We start from the raw sequence: 17,085 nt of genomic DNA on the forward strand, positions 1-17,085 counted from the left end.
AAATAACATTCGATTTTATTCGAGTATCGCAATTGCAATCGATTTCTATAATTTAAAAAAATTTTTTTTTAAATATTCTTTTTTTGATACACCAAACGCATAAAATATTTTTAATTTCAATAAAACCAAAATAAATGCTTACTGAAAATAAAATATTTAAGAAATCGAAAAAATATATTTCAAAATTAAAATTTGATAAAATCAAGTCAGGATTCTGTTGTTTCTATAAAAAAAAAAAAATTATTTAGAAAATTATTAGTGTATACTTCATTGTTGTTATTTTTAAAACAACAATTTTACACATTGTCATTTTCATTATCATAATTATTTACATTAGATCGAACTATCATACATTTTTTCATATATATTTAAATTTACATTCACATTTTATATTCATTCATTTCATTATACATTTAATATACACCATTCATACACTATAGAAAAAATTAAAATTATTCCTAATACAAATGTATTAATTATTTCTGAATTCACTAATTTTTTTGTTGCGAAAGTAAATTATTCGCTTCTTGATATTCTCTTATTAATCGTTCTTCTACTTCTGGTAAACAAGGTGTATACCTTGCATATTCCATAGTAAATTCTCCTTTCCCTTGAGTAGTAGATCGCAATTCGCCAATATATCCAAACATTTCGTTTAATGGAACTTCTGCTTTTAATGTGCACCATCCTTCATTATTATCTGTATTAGTTATGATACCATTTCGTTTAGTGATTTGAGCAGTAACTATACCCTTTAATATAATAATGTAAATTAATATAAAATATAATTTATTATCAGGTGATAAAAAAATATATATTCTTATTTACTTGAAATTCTACAGGAATAGTTACTTCCACTGACATAATTGGTTCTAAAATTCGCCATGATCCTTTTAAAAATAATTCTTTCATCGCACCTTCTGCAGCGAGAAAAAATGCTAATTCTGAAGAATCCACGATATGATGCATACCATCAAATAATGTAAATTTAACACCTGCTACTTTATGACCAGAAAGATATCCTTTTTCGCACATAGTTTTAAATCCTCTTTCTACACCAGGAATAAATTGTTTTGGAACATTTGTTCCTACTGTTTTATCAAGAAATATAAGTTCAGTATTTTTTTCCTTCGGTAATGGCTATAAAAATATTAATGTAAATAATAAATATACAATACAGATATAACAAATATAACGTTATTCAAATAAATCAAATTATTACTTCTAATATTCCAATTATACGTGCATATTGCCCAGCTCCTCCTGATTGCTTTTTGTGAAGATAATCAAATTCAATAGGTTCACATAATGTTTCGCGAAACGAAACTTTTGGTTTTCCAAGTATTATAGGACAACCATATTCACGTTCAAGTCTTTGAGCATATATTTCTAAATGTAACTCTCCCATTCCAGAAATTAAAGATTCCTAAATATATATATCATATTGTATTATAGTTTTCTCAAATTCATTTGTATATATTCAATACATTAGTACGTATACAACATAACTTTTCATATTTTACCTTATTATCTGCATCATAATAATATTTTAAAGTAGGATCTTCTTTGGTAAATCGTGCGATACCTTTTGAAAAATTATCCCGATCTTTTGAATTTTTTATTTGAATAGACATCGATACTACAGGCTCAGGTATATAAATAGATTCCATTGATAACTTTAGATTAGAATTATTGACAAATGTATCACCCGATGCACAATCTATTCCAAACAAAGCAAAAATATCTCCGGCATAAACTTCAGACACATCTTCCATTTGATTTGAGTGAAGTCTTACTAGCCTTTGAATTCGAACCTAAAAAATATTATGTAAAAATTTTATTTTTAATATAAAAATTATATTACAATCATATACGTACTTTTTTCCTTGTTCTTGTATTAATTAAAGTATTTCCTTTGTTTATCATTCCTTGATAACAACGAAAATAAGTTAATTGACCAAATTTTCCAGCTTCTAATTTAAATGCTAATCCAATAAAAGGATGTTTGTTACTTCTTTCAGAATTCAACAAAATTTTAACAGTTTCATTTCTATAAATAACAATTCATTATTATTCATTAATTAGTTAAAAAAGTGATAATTCAAAAGCAAATAAATCATGATAAGAAACTTACTTATTCTCTTGAAATGCATAATTTTCAACTTCTCCAGGATTTGGTAGATAGTTTATAACTGCATCTAATAATGGCTGAACACCTTTATTTTTTAAAGCAGTTCCAAGTAGAACTGGTACAAAAGTTCTTTTTATACAACATCTTCTAATAGCATCTATTATATCTTTTTCATGAATGTGTATTTCATTTAAATACATTTCTCCAAGATATTCATCAACATTGCTCAAATGTTCAATTAACTCTTGTCTTTTTTCTTGAGTTTCTACATATAAAATACATTTAATTTACTTAAAATATATAGTATTTTTTGTATTCTTTAAAATATTGATGAATTAAATATTTTATATTTATAATTCATCCAAAGATTTAGCAAGATATAAAATTTTGTAAATTTAATATTGATTAAATAATTTGATTATACTATATCTGTAGATGAAATATATATTATATACCTGTTTTCATATCTGATGGAATTTCATCTTCTCTTACAACTTCACCAAAATTTCCTTCAAAGTATAAAGCTTTTTGATTAATTAAATCTATTATTCCTCTATTGTTACTTTCTATACCAATAGGTAATTGTAAAAATGCAGCATTAAGATTTAATTTTCCTCTTAACTGCTCTAAGATTCTTTTAGGATTAGCACCTAATCTGTCCAATTTATTAATAAATGCTATGCGAGGTATATTATACCTTCTCATTTGTCGATCTACAGTTATTGTTTGTGATTGTACACCACCTACTGCACATAATATAAGTATAGCTCCATCTAAAACACGTAAAGATCGTTCTACTTCTACAGTAAAATCAACATGACCAGGAGTATCAATAATATTAATATTATGATCTTTCCATAGAGTATAAGTTGCAGCAGATTGAATTGTAATGCCTCTTTGTTTTTCTAATTCCATACTATCCATTGTTGCTCCAACATTATCTTTACCTTTTACCTAATATAAATATTTTATTATAATTAAATAAAAAATTTATATTCTAGTATATTGAATAATATAATATAACAGATTAAAATTATTTTTTTTTTACCTCATGCATTTTAGTTATTCTTCCAGTATAAAATAATATTCGTTCTGTTAAGGTAGTTTTTCCAGAATCAATATGTGCCGATATACCAATATTTCGAATTTTTTCCAATGATTTATGTTCTGCATATTTTGCAAATGATGATAAAGATTGTAAATTGTTCTATTAGATATTCAATGATATAATTAATTATATAAATAATCTTAAATAATTGTTAACCAATTTAAATTTTGCAGGTTAGAATACTTACTTTTGAAAAATAAGAGTAATAAGTTAAAAATGATTTTAAATTGATATCATGTCTTAAAACTGTTATTATAGACATAATAGTTAAATATTTTATAATATATTTTACTATTTAAGAAAATAATTTAATAAAGAATAATATATATCCAAAATTCTTGGCAATTGAGTATAATCAGATACAATATCCGAATAATTGTAAAAGTATATATTTTATGAATATTAATAATAATAAAAAATATTTATTATGCATATCTTAACATCTTCAATAGATAAAAAATTTTAGAAATAATTTTATTATTTTTCGTGTTATTATTTATTTCATTATTTTTTCACATTATTATTATAATACGATTTATCTTAAATACTATAACATACGATTGTAATTTTATTAAAATAAAACATAACAAGCTTATTTAATATATATATTAAAATGTTTATATACTACAAATATTTACATTGAGCTTACAGAAAGTATGAATTTTGTGCTTATAATTTTCATTCAAATGTAAAATTCATTTTTACATTGTTTTTAATATTGTATAATTATATTCTGTGATGTACATTTTTTTTGTAGAACATATAAGGTATCTGGAGAAAAAAAAAATTATATATTAGATGGGATAAATTCATAATTTTTTTTTCTAATGCTCAGAAATATGTCAATAAACTTTAATATTTTTATTTATTGCATATTTCCATAAACAATTAACATAAATTTTTTTGGAATAATTCATATGCATAATTCATAAGAATTATAAATACATAAAATAATTATGTGCTGACAATGAGAATTATAATATATATTCACTATGTGTATCAAAATACATTCCTAGTGAATTTCTTATGACTAATTTGAACCTATGAAACATTAATATTAACATTGATACAAGATTTATGAATAGATATTTATTGTGAAGGAAAAAAGATCCTTCAAGCATAAAATATACTTATAAGAATCAAGTAATTAATTGAATATCCCCTTTAATATCTTAACATTATTTTAGTACTTTTTCTTTCTTTTTTTTTATTTTTTATTTTTAAAAATTTTTTTTTATTTTCTTTAATATTTAAATTTTCAAAATGCATTCCTAAATACATTTAAGAATATAAAATCCTATTTATCATTACGTATATTTTCTCTGTACATACATATATTCAAGCTGAAGTTATAATACAGCTTAATTTATGTTGATTTTTAAAAACATTTACAAATATGTTAGTATTCTATTCAATTAAAAGCAAGTAACATTTTTGGTATTAAATTTAGTCGGTGAATGTTTGTCATCGCTATCACCAAGATCCATACCAAATGGTACCGAATTCCAAATAGCTTTGTCATTTCGATCATTTTCTTCGCTTAAAATATTGCACATCATACGATCGTCATAAAGAGAAAATCTAGCGGTTGATTGTCCACGACCACGAATTTTCCTTACTGAAGGTGGTAAATCTCCCGGTGTTTTTATTCTCATATGTGGATCTTTTAATACATTTACATTAGATCCTACATTAAAAACTTCGTTGAATTTATCGATGCTTTCTTGTCTATTAATATTTTCACTTTTTTTATTTCTTAAATTTACAAGGGGTAGGGTAGATGGTCGAGTATTTGTATTATTATCATTATCAAATTTTTGTTTACCAATTTGTATAGCATTTTTATCATTTTTATCTAGTGTAGAAGTAAAAGCAGGTGTTTTAGTAATAATACCATTCACATATTTTCCCGCCGGAGATATCGTTACATTAGTTTCTACAGTTTTGATCTGTACATTCTGTTTTGACAATAAATTGGATTTAGAATCCTCTCGATCTATTTGATATTTATTATATGGATACATTTTCTTATTAACAAGTAATTTTTTAAAATTTGACCATCCGAATAATTTTTTTCGAGGACTATCTTGCGAACAAATCTCATGTACATTTGTTTGTTTCCTTTTACCATAAGATGATGTACCATCATCCGAAATAACATTTTGAACATATGGTATAGGTGTAGCTGGTCTCAACTGAGATAATTGAGTTGTGTGTTGACTCAAATAATCATGAGAAACAAGTCCTTGTGCTTCCGATACAATTCTATATTGATCATTACATGTATGTTTCATAGATTTATCAACAAGTACATTACCATTACATTCCAAATCTTCAAGTGAATCTGACTGTAACATTAAATTTCTTTCCATACAAGGATTTCGTCCTTGATAAGGTTGAAGTGTTTGAGTATGATTATATATTGCTATTTCATTTGAATTTTTAACTAAAATATAATAAAAATATTATTATAATAATGAATTTTAAAATCTATTATATAATCTTAATAAAATACTTACAGCTATGTTCATGTATAATGCTTTCAGAAGGTGATAATGTTACCAGATTTTCAACAACGCCGCCTTCGTTGCTCGAACTATCTTGTGCTGTCTGTGATATAAATTGAGTGACGTGGATATTGTCATGATGTGAAGATTCACTATAAAGACTATTTGTGGTTGAAGGCACTAGAGTACAATGGGAGTTTACCATTGGACTTCCATCAGTAAAATGTATTGTTACTAAAAATTTATGAATTATTTTTTCTTTTAATATATATGTATATATTATATAATGATAATGAAATAAAAATTACCTCGATGAGATTGTAATTCTGAGAGGCGTTCTTCTATACATAAAGCAGTTAATCGAGCTTCTGCATCTGCATCCCAGCAATCTTCCATTGTTTCTTTAATCAAACGTACTCCTGGCCTATCCACTAAATTACCTTCTAATAGAGGTCTTGCTTTATTACGAGAAACTAAAACTTGCATTTGTTCAAATGTTGGATGAAGACCAATTTCTTTCTCATATGGTTGTCTATAGGGAGGTACTTCGGATCCTAATACGTAAATATCCGAACATCTTGAAACTAATTCCCATATTACTAAACCCATTGCATAAACATCTATTTGTTTCAAAGAACTTTCGCAATCTCGTAAATTTACAGCACCTTCCAATATTTCTGGTGCCATATATCTCAAAGTACCAACCTAATTTAAATATGAAAAATACATAATCATAAATTGTTTTAAATGTTATACATTTTTTTATATTAAAGTTATTATCATCAAGTTATTACATCATTGATTGATTTTATTTCGGCATGCTGTGCTTCTCCATTTGAATAGTATTTAGATCCAGAAATTTGAACTGCTAATCCTAAATCGCATATACAGCAAGTACCATCAGCTTTGATTAATATATTTCTTGAATTGATGTCTCTGTGTGCAATGCATGGCTTAAATTTATCTGTAAATTAATTTTTTAAGAATATTATTAATAATATTTTTCAATTTATCGTAAAATATTTTTTGTATCTTTTACTTACCACCTTTATGTATATCAGTATGTAAATAAGCAAGACCTTTCACCATAGAAAGACCCATTTTACAAAATGTGATCCAATCAATCATATGTGTTCTTAAAAAATCTGTTAAAGTACCACCTGGCGCAAAACTAAGTACCAAAAGATATTCAACACTACCTTCCATACTAACTCTTTCATCCACACCTAAATAAGGATTATAAATATTTTTTATTATTATTAATATTTTAACATTATTTCAATAAATGATAAAATACTGTTTGAAAATAAAAAAAATATTAACCATAGTAACTTAAAAGAGATGAATGTTCCATAAAGGGAAGACAATAAGTATCTCGTTCATTTTGGAAATAATTACGATAATGAGAAGGAAATATTTTTACAGCAACATCTTGATCTCCCATGCTGCCTTGCCATACAGAACCATAGCGACCTTGACCTGAAATTATAATATAATATATCATATGTTTAAAAACATCTATTTTATTACAGATTAATAATCTATTTTTATAATTATAATTAATAAACAACATACCTACAATTGTTGTAAGTTTCAAATGATCTACTGTATAAGTACCAGTTCTTAATGCTGTACTATCCATAAATTGATCTGTATAAGAAAGTGGTTTTCCTAATCTTGCTAACATATTATTATGATATATACGATATATCATTAAAGCTATAATACATATTACTAATAATATGCATAATAAAACACTTGTTATGATAACAATCCATCTTCCAGAATCTGATTGCTCCAAATACTGAGTTGCTATAAAATTTCATAAAAAATATTATGCACAATAAACTTATAAATTAATATAGAATATTATGCACAATAAACTTATAAATTAATATAGAATATTATATTTTATGTCATGAATCCTTACTAGGCTGATTATTTTCTGCAGAAATAGAAGTATGTGCATTATTCTCAGAATATAAAGTATTAGTACTATTGATATTAAGATTACAATAATCTCCATGGCAGCAACAAAATTTTGTATTATTCAATGCTTTAGTGGAGCTTTGAAGGGCAATGCATTCTGTTGTTTCACATTTTTGTTCACCAGATTGTTTCCAACAACCTAAATTATTATATATAATAAAAATATAATAAAAACATAATATCATAAATTATTGAATGAATTATTATATACCTTGAGATAAAATGATAATTTTAGTTCCATTTGCAGTCTTTTCCTCTTGCCATAATGCATGACAAAAATTAGTACATGTTTCAAATTTAATATTATCATTTTTCTGTAAAAAATTAAATTATTTTATTTAAATATATCTAGAAACCAATTTATTTATAAAATTTATATAATGTTAAACTTACTGCAGTATGAATTATATTACTGTCATTGAGAAAATCTTCAGGTACACTAGGTGTATTTTGTTTTAATGGAAAATTTTCATTATTCTTTTTCCTGCTGGCACATATTCTAATGGCACTGATGGGTACTGAGTTTATCCCATATAGTAGTACGATGAATGTAATTGATACAATGGCTTTCATTGTGCCTCAGCAGGCCTCTTGAACTTGAACACTTCAAAGGAAGCGTTGCTTCTCAAGAACTGGCATCTTTGATTATAACATCATATATCGCTGCCATGTGCACAATATAATATATTCATCTGTTTATTATATATGATTCAAATATATTTATTATAATAATAAGATTATTATAATTATGAGATTTTAAAGTAAAAGATAAAAACATATTTTTTTTTAACAGAAATAAAAAACTAATTTATTAAAAGATTATTTAAATATTAAAAAATTGATATAAATACTAATAATAAAAGAAAATAGATGCAATACAAAATATTAATATATTACAAATTTTTATTCTGCAGAGGAAAAAGAAATTTTATTAGTAGTGTAAATATTAGTAAATAATATAAATTATAAATTTCATGGAATTTTCACGTAAGAATTATTGCAGCAATAAGAGTATAATAAAAAAAAAAAAAAAGTAATCACAAAAAATTAGTTTTATATAATTATACGAGAAAGATTGAAATTTTCATAGAATTGAATATGCTGCACATGTAGATGTATATAAAAAGAATCATAACACATGCTGTAAAAAAAATAAAGAATTACAAAATGAAAAAGAAAAAAGTTTCGCAGGATGCATTACAAGCAAATTAAAAGAAATATACTTACATTTTAAGGAAGAGACTTTTCAAATTTTTTAATTGAAAATTTTGAAAAAATATATTGAATATCAATAAAAACATTGCACATATTTGCTAAATAATATGAATTTTTTTTTTTTTTTTTTTTTTTTTTTTTACAATAAATATTGAATCAACATTAACACATTTGACATACAACCCGTATCCATTAAATTGTAATTCATTCACGTGTTCGCAAAGACAACATAAAACGTCAGATTTGTATCATTGTAAAAGACAATATTAAGTTGTTATTGATATTATTACATAAAATATATATATAAATACATATTGATTTATTAAATTTTTTTATTTTTATTTTGTTTTAATTGATATTAAATATAAGAAATAATCTTTATTATAATATTCAATAATCAATATATTGTTATTGGAACATTTAATATAAAAGAATATAGAAAGTAATTTTCTATAATTTTCTTGTCAGTAAAGTAAATTTTTTTTATATGTTAAATATAAGTTTAAAAAAGAATTTAATTAAAATTTTTGAAATAGAAATAATTAAATGATTAACTGATATGATATCGATATAGTCGAAAACACCCAATAAGAGATTCAGTTTCACTTTAAGAGTTTTCAATCTATACTGTACAGATTCATATGAGAATATTCGTAACTGAAGACTCATGAATTGGCGCGCAGCGTCTTATTCTGCGTGTTTTTGATATTATATCGTGCAAATGGTGGCTTTCGGGATGTTTTGTTCAATGTTTCTTAAAAATTAACGAGTCTCGTTATACGTCGTGTATAATAGGAATAGAAATAGCGTTTGCTGTTTACTTCTGAACTTGTAAAAGTTTGTCGTCAACATGGTGAAGCTTCATAAGAAATTTTTTGCGGGTGATAAGGTTTTCGCAAAAGTTCGAGGTTATCCACCGTGGCCAGCAAAAGTAAGTTCTGTTATAGATTTTATAATTATTTTTTATATTTTTGATGAAATTAATAATAATAAATATTTATATTAAAAATATTAATAATAGTAACATTTTTAATTTTAATCTTATTAATTTTTTTTTTATATTGCGGTATTTTAAGACACGATATTGATATTAATATATTATTTTAAAATCATATTTATATGCAAAAATTTATGATAATTGATATATTTATATATATATATATTATAATCTTTATTATAATATATATATATATATACATTATAATAAAGATTATAATATGTATATATATATACATATATATATATATTAAAATAAAGAAAAAATAAATTATAAAATTTTTTTAAATTATAAGTTACAAGAAGTAAATTATAAAATTTAAAATATTTTTTAGAATTTTAAATAAAGAAAAAATTTAATTAAATTTAACAATCAAATAATAATCTATAAATGAATATACTTTATAAGTAATTTCTCTTTTTTTTAGGTTGAGAAAGTTATTGATCCTAATTCAAAAAATTCAAAATATAGTGTTTATTTTTATGGCACAGGAGAAACGTGAGTTTTTTTATATATACTATGTAATTTTAATTATTTTACTTTTATATATAAATTGTGAAATAATGTAGAAATTATATATTTATAATTTTTATATAAAATTTTTTAAAATAATATTAAAAGTTATAATATATATTTTTAAATATTTACTTTAGTGCTGTGTGTAAAGTGGAAGAATTATATACCTATATTGAAAATAAAGCAAAATTTGGCAAACCACTTCGAAGGAAATTTTTTCATGAAGGATTAGTACAACTAGAACAAGAGCTTAAAAATGACAGAAATAAGGCATCAAATCTTGCTGATCTTAAAGGTAAATATATAATATATTATGTAATAAATATATAAAATTTGAAATATATATAAAATGCTATATATAAATTCATAATTTAATTTAATTTAATTAAAGAAGCTGGAATTGAAGAAACAAGAAAAGAAGGTGATAATTTACCAACAGTTAGTGCTGCAGATAGTGACATGGATACAGGATCTCTTGTTATTGATGAAGAAGAAAAAAAGAAATCTATGAAAAGGAGAACCTTCTCTACTGCTGTAATATATTTAATTATATATTTAGTTAATTAGATTTATTGTTAAATGTAAATATACATAACATATATGTATACATTTCATTAGGAGTATTTTCTCATTTATACAATATTTTGTAAAGAAACAATTATTGTATTGAGCACTCCAATAATAATTTAGGAATTGCCGACAAATATTTATTAAGATTAAATAGTTTGTGCGATTGTTCCTTACATTTATATATAATTTATATTTAAAGAATAATATTTACTGTTTATATTATGAGATATTAAAAAATTTTTTAAAATTAGGATGCACCTGAAGTGAAGAAAAGACGCGGAAAAGCAAAATCTTTATCTGCATCTACAAGTGATTCAGTAAAACAAGATGCATTGGATTCTCAGGGAGAAGAATCACCTAAAGAAGTTGTAAGTCGTAGCGGTAGAAAAATTAAACCCAAACGATTTGCTGACTTTTCAAGTTCGGAAGAAACAGATATTGCAGATAAAAATGGTATATATTATCAGCTTTATTTAATTAAACTGGTTTGATAGAATTCTTTTTATAAATATTTTGTATATATTATTATAAATATTGTAGAACATGGAAGAGGTCGTCCTAAAGTTAAGATTGAAGATTCTAATGATCAAGTAACACCTAGTACAATGCATAAAAAAAGAGCTTTGGAAAGTTAGTATATAAAAAGTATATAAAAACAATGTGTTATATTAAAATTAAATTATAAAGATTTAAATATTATATATTTTACAGAAAAAAATAATTTAGATGAAACACCTATTTTGGAAGGTACTGTGGTTTCTGGTGCGACATCTTCAGATATCCCGGGACGAGTTCTATTAGCATTAACATTTGCTGGTGAATATGTAGGAATCAAGTTAGACATGGATAAGCCAAAATCCTTTGAAAGCGAAAAGGCTCGAGCGCAATGGGAATGGTCCACTGCTAGAAATGCAATGAAAATGAAAGCGCAATTAGAAAGTGGTGAAATTTTACCGGAACAAATAAAAGATTATCTCGATTTTAATGTGCATGTTCCAGATGAAGAAAAACGATTGTTAGCAAAAGATGGTGCACTTCATCGTAAAACAAATAAACTAAGGTAATAATAAGAATAATATTAATTTGACAAAATTTTAGATTTTAATTATTAATTTCAGATGGCTTCGTATTGAAGCGCAACTTTTACAGTTGGATGCTCAAATTAAATCCAATCTTGGATTAGATCGAGCATATCCGGATAAGTGTTTGCAAGCAATGGATGAAATGTTATCACTTCCAATTGATCCTTTAATGTTGAAGAAACATCCACATATTGTCGGAACTGTTAAAAGGGTAAATGAATATAAATTATCATTTTATTATATTCATTTTATTATATTATTATAATTATTGTAATTTATTAAATAATTATTGTAATTCTATTCAATTCAATTTTCAGTTGCGAAGATATATTGGTAATTTAGCTGATTGGAAATTAAGTGATGAAGAAGAGGTATAATTTTTTTTTTTTCGTAAAATATAAAATATTTTATATAATATTTTTTTTTTTACTTCCTCTTAAATTTTATTTATAGGCAGTTTTCAAACAAAAAGCGGAACAAATTAGACAAAAATCTGAGCATATATACAACAAATTTAAAGTAAGATTAAGTTAATTTAATTTTTATATTTATTAAATTTATACATATGTACATTATATACATATTTATGCATGCCTAGTATATTTGATATAAGATTTTCTAATAAAATTTATTTTTATATAATTAAATGCTAAAATAAATAAATATATGATCATTTTTTTAGGCTATGTTTACTATACCTGAAGGGCAATCGTTTTGGCAATCATTTTCGGATCAAGTGTTTCATTTCAAAGAATTGACGAAGGATATGCCTGAAGAAAAAGTATTCTCTTTAATGTCCGATCCTGCTTGTCCAGGTAAAAATGTAAATTTATAACACATTGATTATCAATTTAGTTTAAAATGAATTAAAAATTTTAAATTTTTTTAGTTAAAATGAATTAAAAATTTTATCTATATATGATTTATAAAAAATATGTTTAACTTATTAACATAAATATACAAAAATATTATTTTATATTGTATATTATTTTATAATATATCATAAATGATATGTTAAGTAAAATATACTAAATATATATGTATGTATATATATGTATGTGTATATATATATATATATATATATATATATATATATATATATATATATATATATATTTCCATGTAAAATAGAATAAATAATATTTATAGATGCAACCATATCAGAAGATTTGCCTGCAGATGAAAGCGGTAGTCGACTAGATACAGATGCACCTACGGTAGTTAAATTGGAAGTGCCTACAAGAAGCGAGACTCCAAAAGAGTCAGAGGCCAAGTAACATAGTGACTTTTTGTATCTGATAATGTGAAAAACATACTTACTTTTTTCTGTACTAATATAGTACATTACATGAGTGTCTTAAAGTCGAAAAAGAATTCACTTTTTTTGCACTTGAATATCACTTTTGGATCAATTTGACACTACATTTTATTTTATGGGTTCTCTAGTAAATTTTCTCATTATCATAACTCATCTTTCTTGTAATATCTGTAACTAGAAAACCCATTATTATATGAATGAACAGTTTGTACTCTGTACTCTGTTAAAAATGTTAAGAAGATTGTTTAATTATATAGCACCTAAGATTTAGAGTAGATGTCATTAATTATTTACTCTATTCAATAACATATTTCTTTAATAATTACAATTTTTTTGCGTCATTAAGGCAATACCAAAAAAGAAAAAAATATTTCTGAAAAATATATAGATGTCTTTGTTGTTTAACACCATACTAAATTTATCTACTTAAATAACATCAAATACCAATGTACATATAAGAAAGAAAAATTGCAATACTCCTCTATATGTAAAAGTTAGAAACATGACATACTGTAGAGGTCGATAATAATCATATAATTGGTTGATTTCAATGCAAATTTTCAATAAGTTATTGAAATTAACGTTTTGCATTTTCAATCAAGTGTTTTCATAGCACTTTAAAGGCATAATTGAATCGTTCAAATAAATAAATAAATAAATCATTCAAAAAAATAAAAATATATGGTTTATTACTTGTATAAAATATTTTTGAATCTCAGATAAAAATTTTTTTTTTAAAAATTCGAACGTGTTCATAAAGCTGCTACTACTGTTACTGGATTGTACAAATTAAAAAAATTATAATTTCTAAACATTTAAAAAAATACACATAAAAGACTTTATAATAATTTATATGTAATTTGAAGCGAATAAATATTTATCTTAAAATAAAATAAAATAAAATTTTTTAGGACAGAAATTTTTGATCTCGTATAGCTTATTGTTATAAAATTACAATTATAATGTAAATTATATTATCTTTTTTATATCAAAAAACAAAAAAATTATAAATAAAAATATTTATTTGCATCCAGTACTTTTCGTAATAGCACAATAATTGTTTAACCTCGCACACATTTATCGATTGGTTTTATTTAAATTAAGTACGGTATTTATCTTAATATAAATGTACTTTTGTAAACGTTTGTCGAAAAAAAGATGCTGTAAAAGTAATATTGTTAATAAAAACAAATTAATGTATTTTTTTCGCCGAATAATCAAAAAATCATTGTTACACTTATTTACTTACATTATTTACATTTAAGTTTTTTTTACATTTTTTTTATTAATTAAATTAATTCGAAGAAATGCCTTTGAAGTGCATTGAAAACGAAAAAGGTAAATAAATATTTTCTGTTTAGAGTTTTATGCTATTTTTAGTTGATTAATTATTTTTTTAATAATTATGTTAAAATTTATTGCGTATCCTTTAGAAAATAAAATGATAATAACTGATATGTTATATATTACGTAAATATTATGATTGCTGAAAAGATAAATGTTTCTTTCAAAATGTTAAAAAACAAATATTTTGAATAAAAAACTTTCTGTAGATTTTGATGGCTTTTAAAGTTTTACAAATTTCTTTGTATTTTTATATCTATTATAATTTTTTTCTTATGATTTTATCTAATTAGCATCGATCGTTTGTGATATTAGTAATAAACATCATATAAATTTTGTTGCATGCGAAGTAATTGCATGTACTTTTAATATAATTTAATATTTAATGTTGTTTTTCAAACACGCTATTATAAAATAGACCGTAAATCACGAAGTTGTTGCATTTGTGCGTCACATTATTAGAAATGCAACAACTATTTTTTAAAAAAATGAAAATATCAAGAAATAAAAATAACGAAATTAAAAAAAAGTGATATTTGATAGTTACATACGAATGAGAAGAAGACAAAGTGCATTGTCCATAAATTTCCTCTATATTTAAATATAAGTGAGAATATATATTTTTAGTAATACATACATAATTTTTTTCGGATATAAAAAATGGTAGATAAATCATATTGGTCTCGAAACATGCATCGGTTGACTTTGCTATTCTTTTTTTTCTTCAAATTTGTCGGTCTTGCCACGTTTTCTTTAAATAATCAGGCAAATTTAAACAAGAAAAACTCGGAAAATACTATGTTTTTTATCAGTTCTAAACTGGGAATACTTTACAATTTGTTTGGTAGCTGTCTAATAATCGCATTGAGTTTCTACTCGATACCAATCACATTGTATTCAGATTATATTCACAAAACAATTATAACAAATATTATAGAAATTTTCCTAATAATATTAGGCTGTTTTGTTATGATTTCAACTTTATTATTTTATTGCATATTTGAATCGGTTATCATAAAAATTGGAAATTATTTAATTAATACTGAGAATGTGTTGCGTCATTTGCAACAACCACTAAATCGAAAACACATTTTTAATGTTTTATTTCTCATCTGTTTATTTATGTTAATCTTATTTATCATTCTCTTGATTACTGAAATCAAAAATTTCAATCCTGGACCAATAGTATTAATGGCAAATATTGTACCTTTGATCTTTGTAAGTTTGCTTTTCATTCAATATTTTTTCGTGCTTAATTTAATATATGCAATTTTTGTAAAATTAAATTGCATTATACAAAATTTTTGTCGAAGCAGATACGATGATATAAATTTAAAAGTTGTGAATCAGACTCGATGTGTGTTTATGAGTTATTCAAGAATTCATCTTTTTATTCAAATTCGAGATATTTACAATCATCTTTGCGATATTTCCAGAGAAGTTTCACACTTTTATTCTTTTTCTATTCTCACAGCACTCTCTTTTATTTTTTTGGTAATATTATACAACTCTTATTATCTTTTTTTACTTTTTGTTAATGAGTTGAATTTTTTACTTATTACAAATACCATAATTTGGATAATGTTACCGTTGTCTCTTCTTGCTTTGCTAACTTCAAAGGTAACCAAAGTGATAAACGAGGTAGGGAGATTTAAATTTTTTTTTTTTTTTTTGAGAATAATTATTCTAGAAACTTAACATGCATTTTTTTGCAGATCGAAAAAACTGGATATATTATACATATTTTGTTAAATTGTACGATCGATCGAGAAACGAAAATAGAGGTAAAATGATATTTACAAATTCGATCGTCTTAACAATTTCGTTGTTTAATATTATGTACATCTTCTAGCTCGAACAATTTTCACTTCAACTGTTACATCAAAAAGTGAAGTTTACAGCGAATGGATACTTCACATTAGATAATACTCTTTTTCATTCGGTGAGCGAAAACTGGCCAATTATTATAAATTTTGTTTGAATGCGGCGAATATATATTATTTGATATTTTTTATTGTTAGATGATTAATACAGTAACCACGTATATGGTGATTTTGGTTCAATTTCAAATGGGAACTTCGAATCAAAATGCTAATTTCTGCAATTGCACGCAATGCAGATTATCGTAAAAAATACAATTATTACTTACAAATTGGATATCATTTAAATCTTTGATACTTAGAAACAAAATGAGAAGAGAGGATATATAGGAAAATTTATGTGGGACATGTATAAGAATTCATTTCTCCGTTTTATCCAAAAACGTTTATAGATAAATATAAAAACATTAAATATGTAAAATAAAGAT

General features: G+C 23.8%; 4 protein-coding genes and 1 long non-coding RNA gene across 8 annotated transcripts; 3 read left to right on the forward strand and 2 right to left on the reverse strand.

Annotated features, from left to right (window-relative positions):
• Positions 1–240: 240 nt before the first annotated feature.
• LOC108004354 (elongation factor G, mitochondrial) lies at positions 241–3,623 on the reverse strand. The gene is made up of 9 exons (XM_017067205.3): positions 3,427–3,623; positions 3,180–3,338; positions 2,587–3,085; positions 2,135–2,396; positions 1,879–2,050; positions 1,524–1,814; positions 1,223–1,426; positions 829–1,140; positions 241–752 (listed from the first exon to the last, which is right to left on the reverse strand). Exons 1-9 carry the CDS (start codon positions 3,499–3,501, stop codon positions 492–494), a joined length of 2,235 nt encoding a protein of 744 aa, XP_016922694.1. The 5' UTR covers positions 3,502–3,623; the 3' UTR covers positions 241–491.
• Positions 3,270–6,101, forward strand: LOC133667821 (uncharacterized). The gene is made up of 2 exons (XR_009833459.1): positions 3,270–3,412; positions 5,786–6,101. It is a non-coding gene; the product is annotated as an uncharacterized LOC133667821 (long non-coding RNA).
• LOC108004351 (bone morphogenetic protein receptor type-2) lies at positions 4,535–9,175 on the reverse strand. 3 transcript variants are annotated; one of them, XM_017067197.3, is made up of 11 exons: positions 8,963–9,175; positions 8,129–8,427; positions 7,947–8,049; positions 7,677–7,874; positions 7,322–7,558; positions 7,070–7,225; positions 6,790–6,972; positions 6,541–6,710; positions 6,055–6,451; positions 5,759–5,980; positions 4,535–5,685 (listed from the first exon to the last, which is right to left on the reverse strand). In XM_017067197.3, exons 2-11 carry the CDS (start codon positions 8,306–8,308, stop codon positions 4,655–4,657), a joined length of 2,877 nt encoding a protein of 958 aa, XP_016922686.1. In that variant the 5' UTR covers positions 8,309–8,427; positions 8,963–9,175; the 3' UTR covers positions 4,535–4,654. The 3 variants fall into 3 exon arrangements, with proteins under 3 accessions (XP_016922686.1, XP_016922687.1, XP_061943334.1); XM_017067198.3 differs by having other exon boundaries at positions 8,129–8,398; positions 8,963–9,174; XM_062087350.1 differs by having other exon boundaries at positions 8,129–8,876; positions 8,963–9,167.
• A 386-nt stretch (positions 9,176–9,561) lies between these two features.
• On the forward strand, positions 9,562–14,987 carry LOC108004352 (PC4 and SFRS1-interacting protein). 2 transcript variants are annotated; one of them, XM_062087357.1, is made up of 12 exons: positions 9,562–9,881; positions 10,375–10,445; positions 10,601–10,758; positions 10,855–10,997; positions 11,285–11,486; positions 11,574–11,663; positions 11,721–12,093; positions 12,152–12,326; positions 12,433–12,486; positions 12,569–12,634; positions 12,798–12,930; positions 13,265–14,987. In XM_062087357.1, exons 1-12 carry the CDS (start codon positions 9,801–9,803, stop codon positions 13,390–13,392), a joined length of 1,674 nt encoding a protein of 557 aa, XP_061943341.1. In that variant the 5' UTR covers positions 9,562–9,800; the 3' UTR covers positions 13,393–14,987. The 2 variants fall into 2 exon arrangements, with proteins under 2 accessions (XP_061943341.1, XP_061943342.1); XM_062087358.1 differs by having other exon boundaries at positions 11,745–12,093.
• Positions 14,988–15,053: 66 nt separating this feature from the next.
• Positions 15,054–16,929, forward strand: LOC108004342 (putative gustatory receptor 28b). Its single transcript, XM_028664013.2, has 4 exons — positions 15,054–16,418; positions 16,493–16,561; positions 16,630–16,719; positions 16,799–16,929. Exons 1-4 carry the CDS (start codon positions 15,438–15,440, stop codon positions 16,904–16,906), a joined length of 1,248 nt encoding a protein of 415 aa, XP_028519814.1. The 5' UTR covers positions 15,054–15,437; the 3' UTR covers positions 16,907–16,929.
• The last annotated feature ends 156 nt before the right edge of the window (positions 16,930–17,085 follow it).

This window comes from Apis cerana, linkage group LG1 (assembly GCF_029169275.1).
Source record: "Apis cerana isolate GH-2021 linkage group LG1, AcerK_1.0, whole genome shotgun sequence".
Taxonomy (NCBI): Eukaryota; Metazoa; Arthropoda; class Insecta; order Hymenoptera; family Apidae; genus Apis; species Apis cerana.

Bases quoted from the DNA above. Each gene is read 5' to 3' on its own strand.
- LOC108004354 (XM_017067205.3), bottom strand. From the start codon at position 3,501: ATGTCTATAATAACAGTTTTAAGACATGATATCAATTTAAAATCATTT. The intron at 2,397-2,586 runs GTATATAATATA...TTTTATATGTAG, and splicing joins TCCATCAGATATGAAAACAG to AAACTCAAGAAAAAAGACAA. The intron at 2,051-2,134 runs GTAAGTTTCTTA...TGTTATTTATAG, and splicing joins TATGCATTTCAAGAGAATAA to AAATGAAACTGTTAAAATTT.
- LOC108004351 (XM_017067197.3), bottom strand. From the start codon at position 8,308: ATGAAAGCCATTGTATCAATTACATTCATCGTACTACTATATGGGATA. The intron at 7,226-7,321 runs GTATGTTGTTTA...TTATAATTTCAG, and splicing joins GAAACTTACAACAATTGTAG to GTCAAGGTCGCTATGGTTCT. The intron at 5,686-5,758 runs GTAAGTATTTTA...ATTATATTTTAG, and splicing joins CATTATACATGAACATAGCT to TTAAAAATTCAAATGAAATA.
- LOC108004352 (XM_062087357.1), top strand. From the start codon at position 9,801: ATGGTGAAGCTTCATAAGAAATTTTTTGCGGGTGATAAGGTTTTCGCA. The intron at 11,664-11,720 runs GTTAGTATATAA...TAAATTATAAAG, and splicing joins TAAAAAAAGAGCTTTGGAAA to ATTTAAATATTATATATTTT. The intron at 12,094-12,151 runs GTAATAATAAGA...TATTAATTTCAG, and splicing joins CGTAAAACAAATAAACTAAG to ATGGCTTCGTATTGAAGCGC.
- LOC108004342 (XM_028664013.2), top strand. From the start codon at position 15,438: ATGGTAGATAAATCATATTGGTCTCGAAACATGCATCGGTTGACTTTG. The intron at 16,562-16,629 runs GTAAAATGATAT...TACATCTTCTAG, and splicing joins ATCGAGAAACGAAAATAGAG to CTCGAACAATTTTCACTTCA. The intron at 16,720-16,798 runs GTGAGCGAAAAC...TTTTATTGTTAG, and splicing joins ATAATACTCTTTTTCATTCG to ATGATTAATACAGTAACCAC.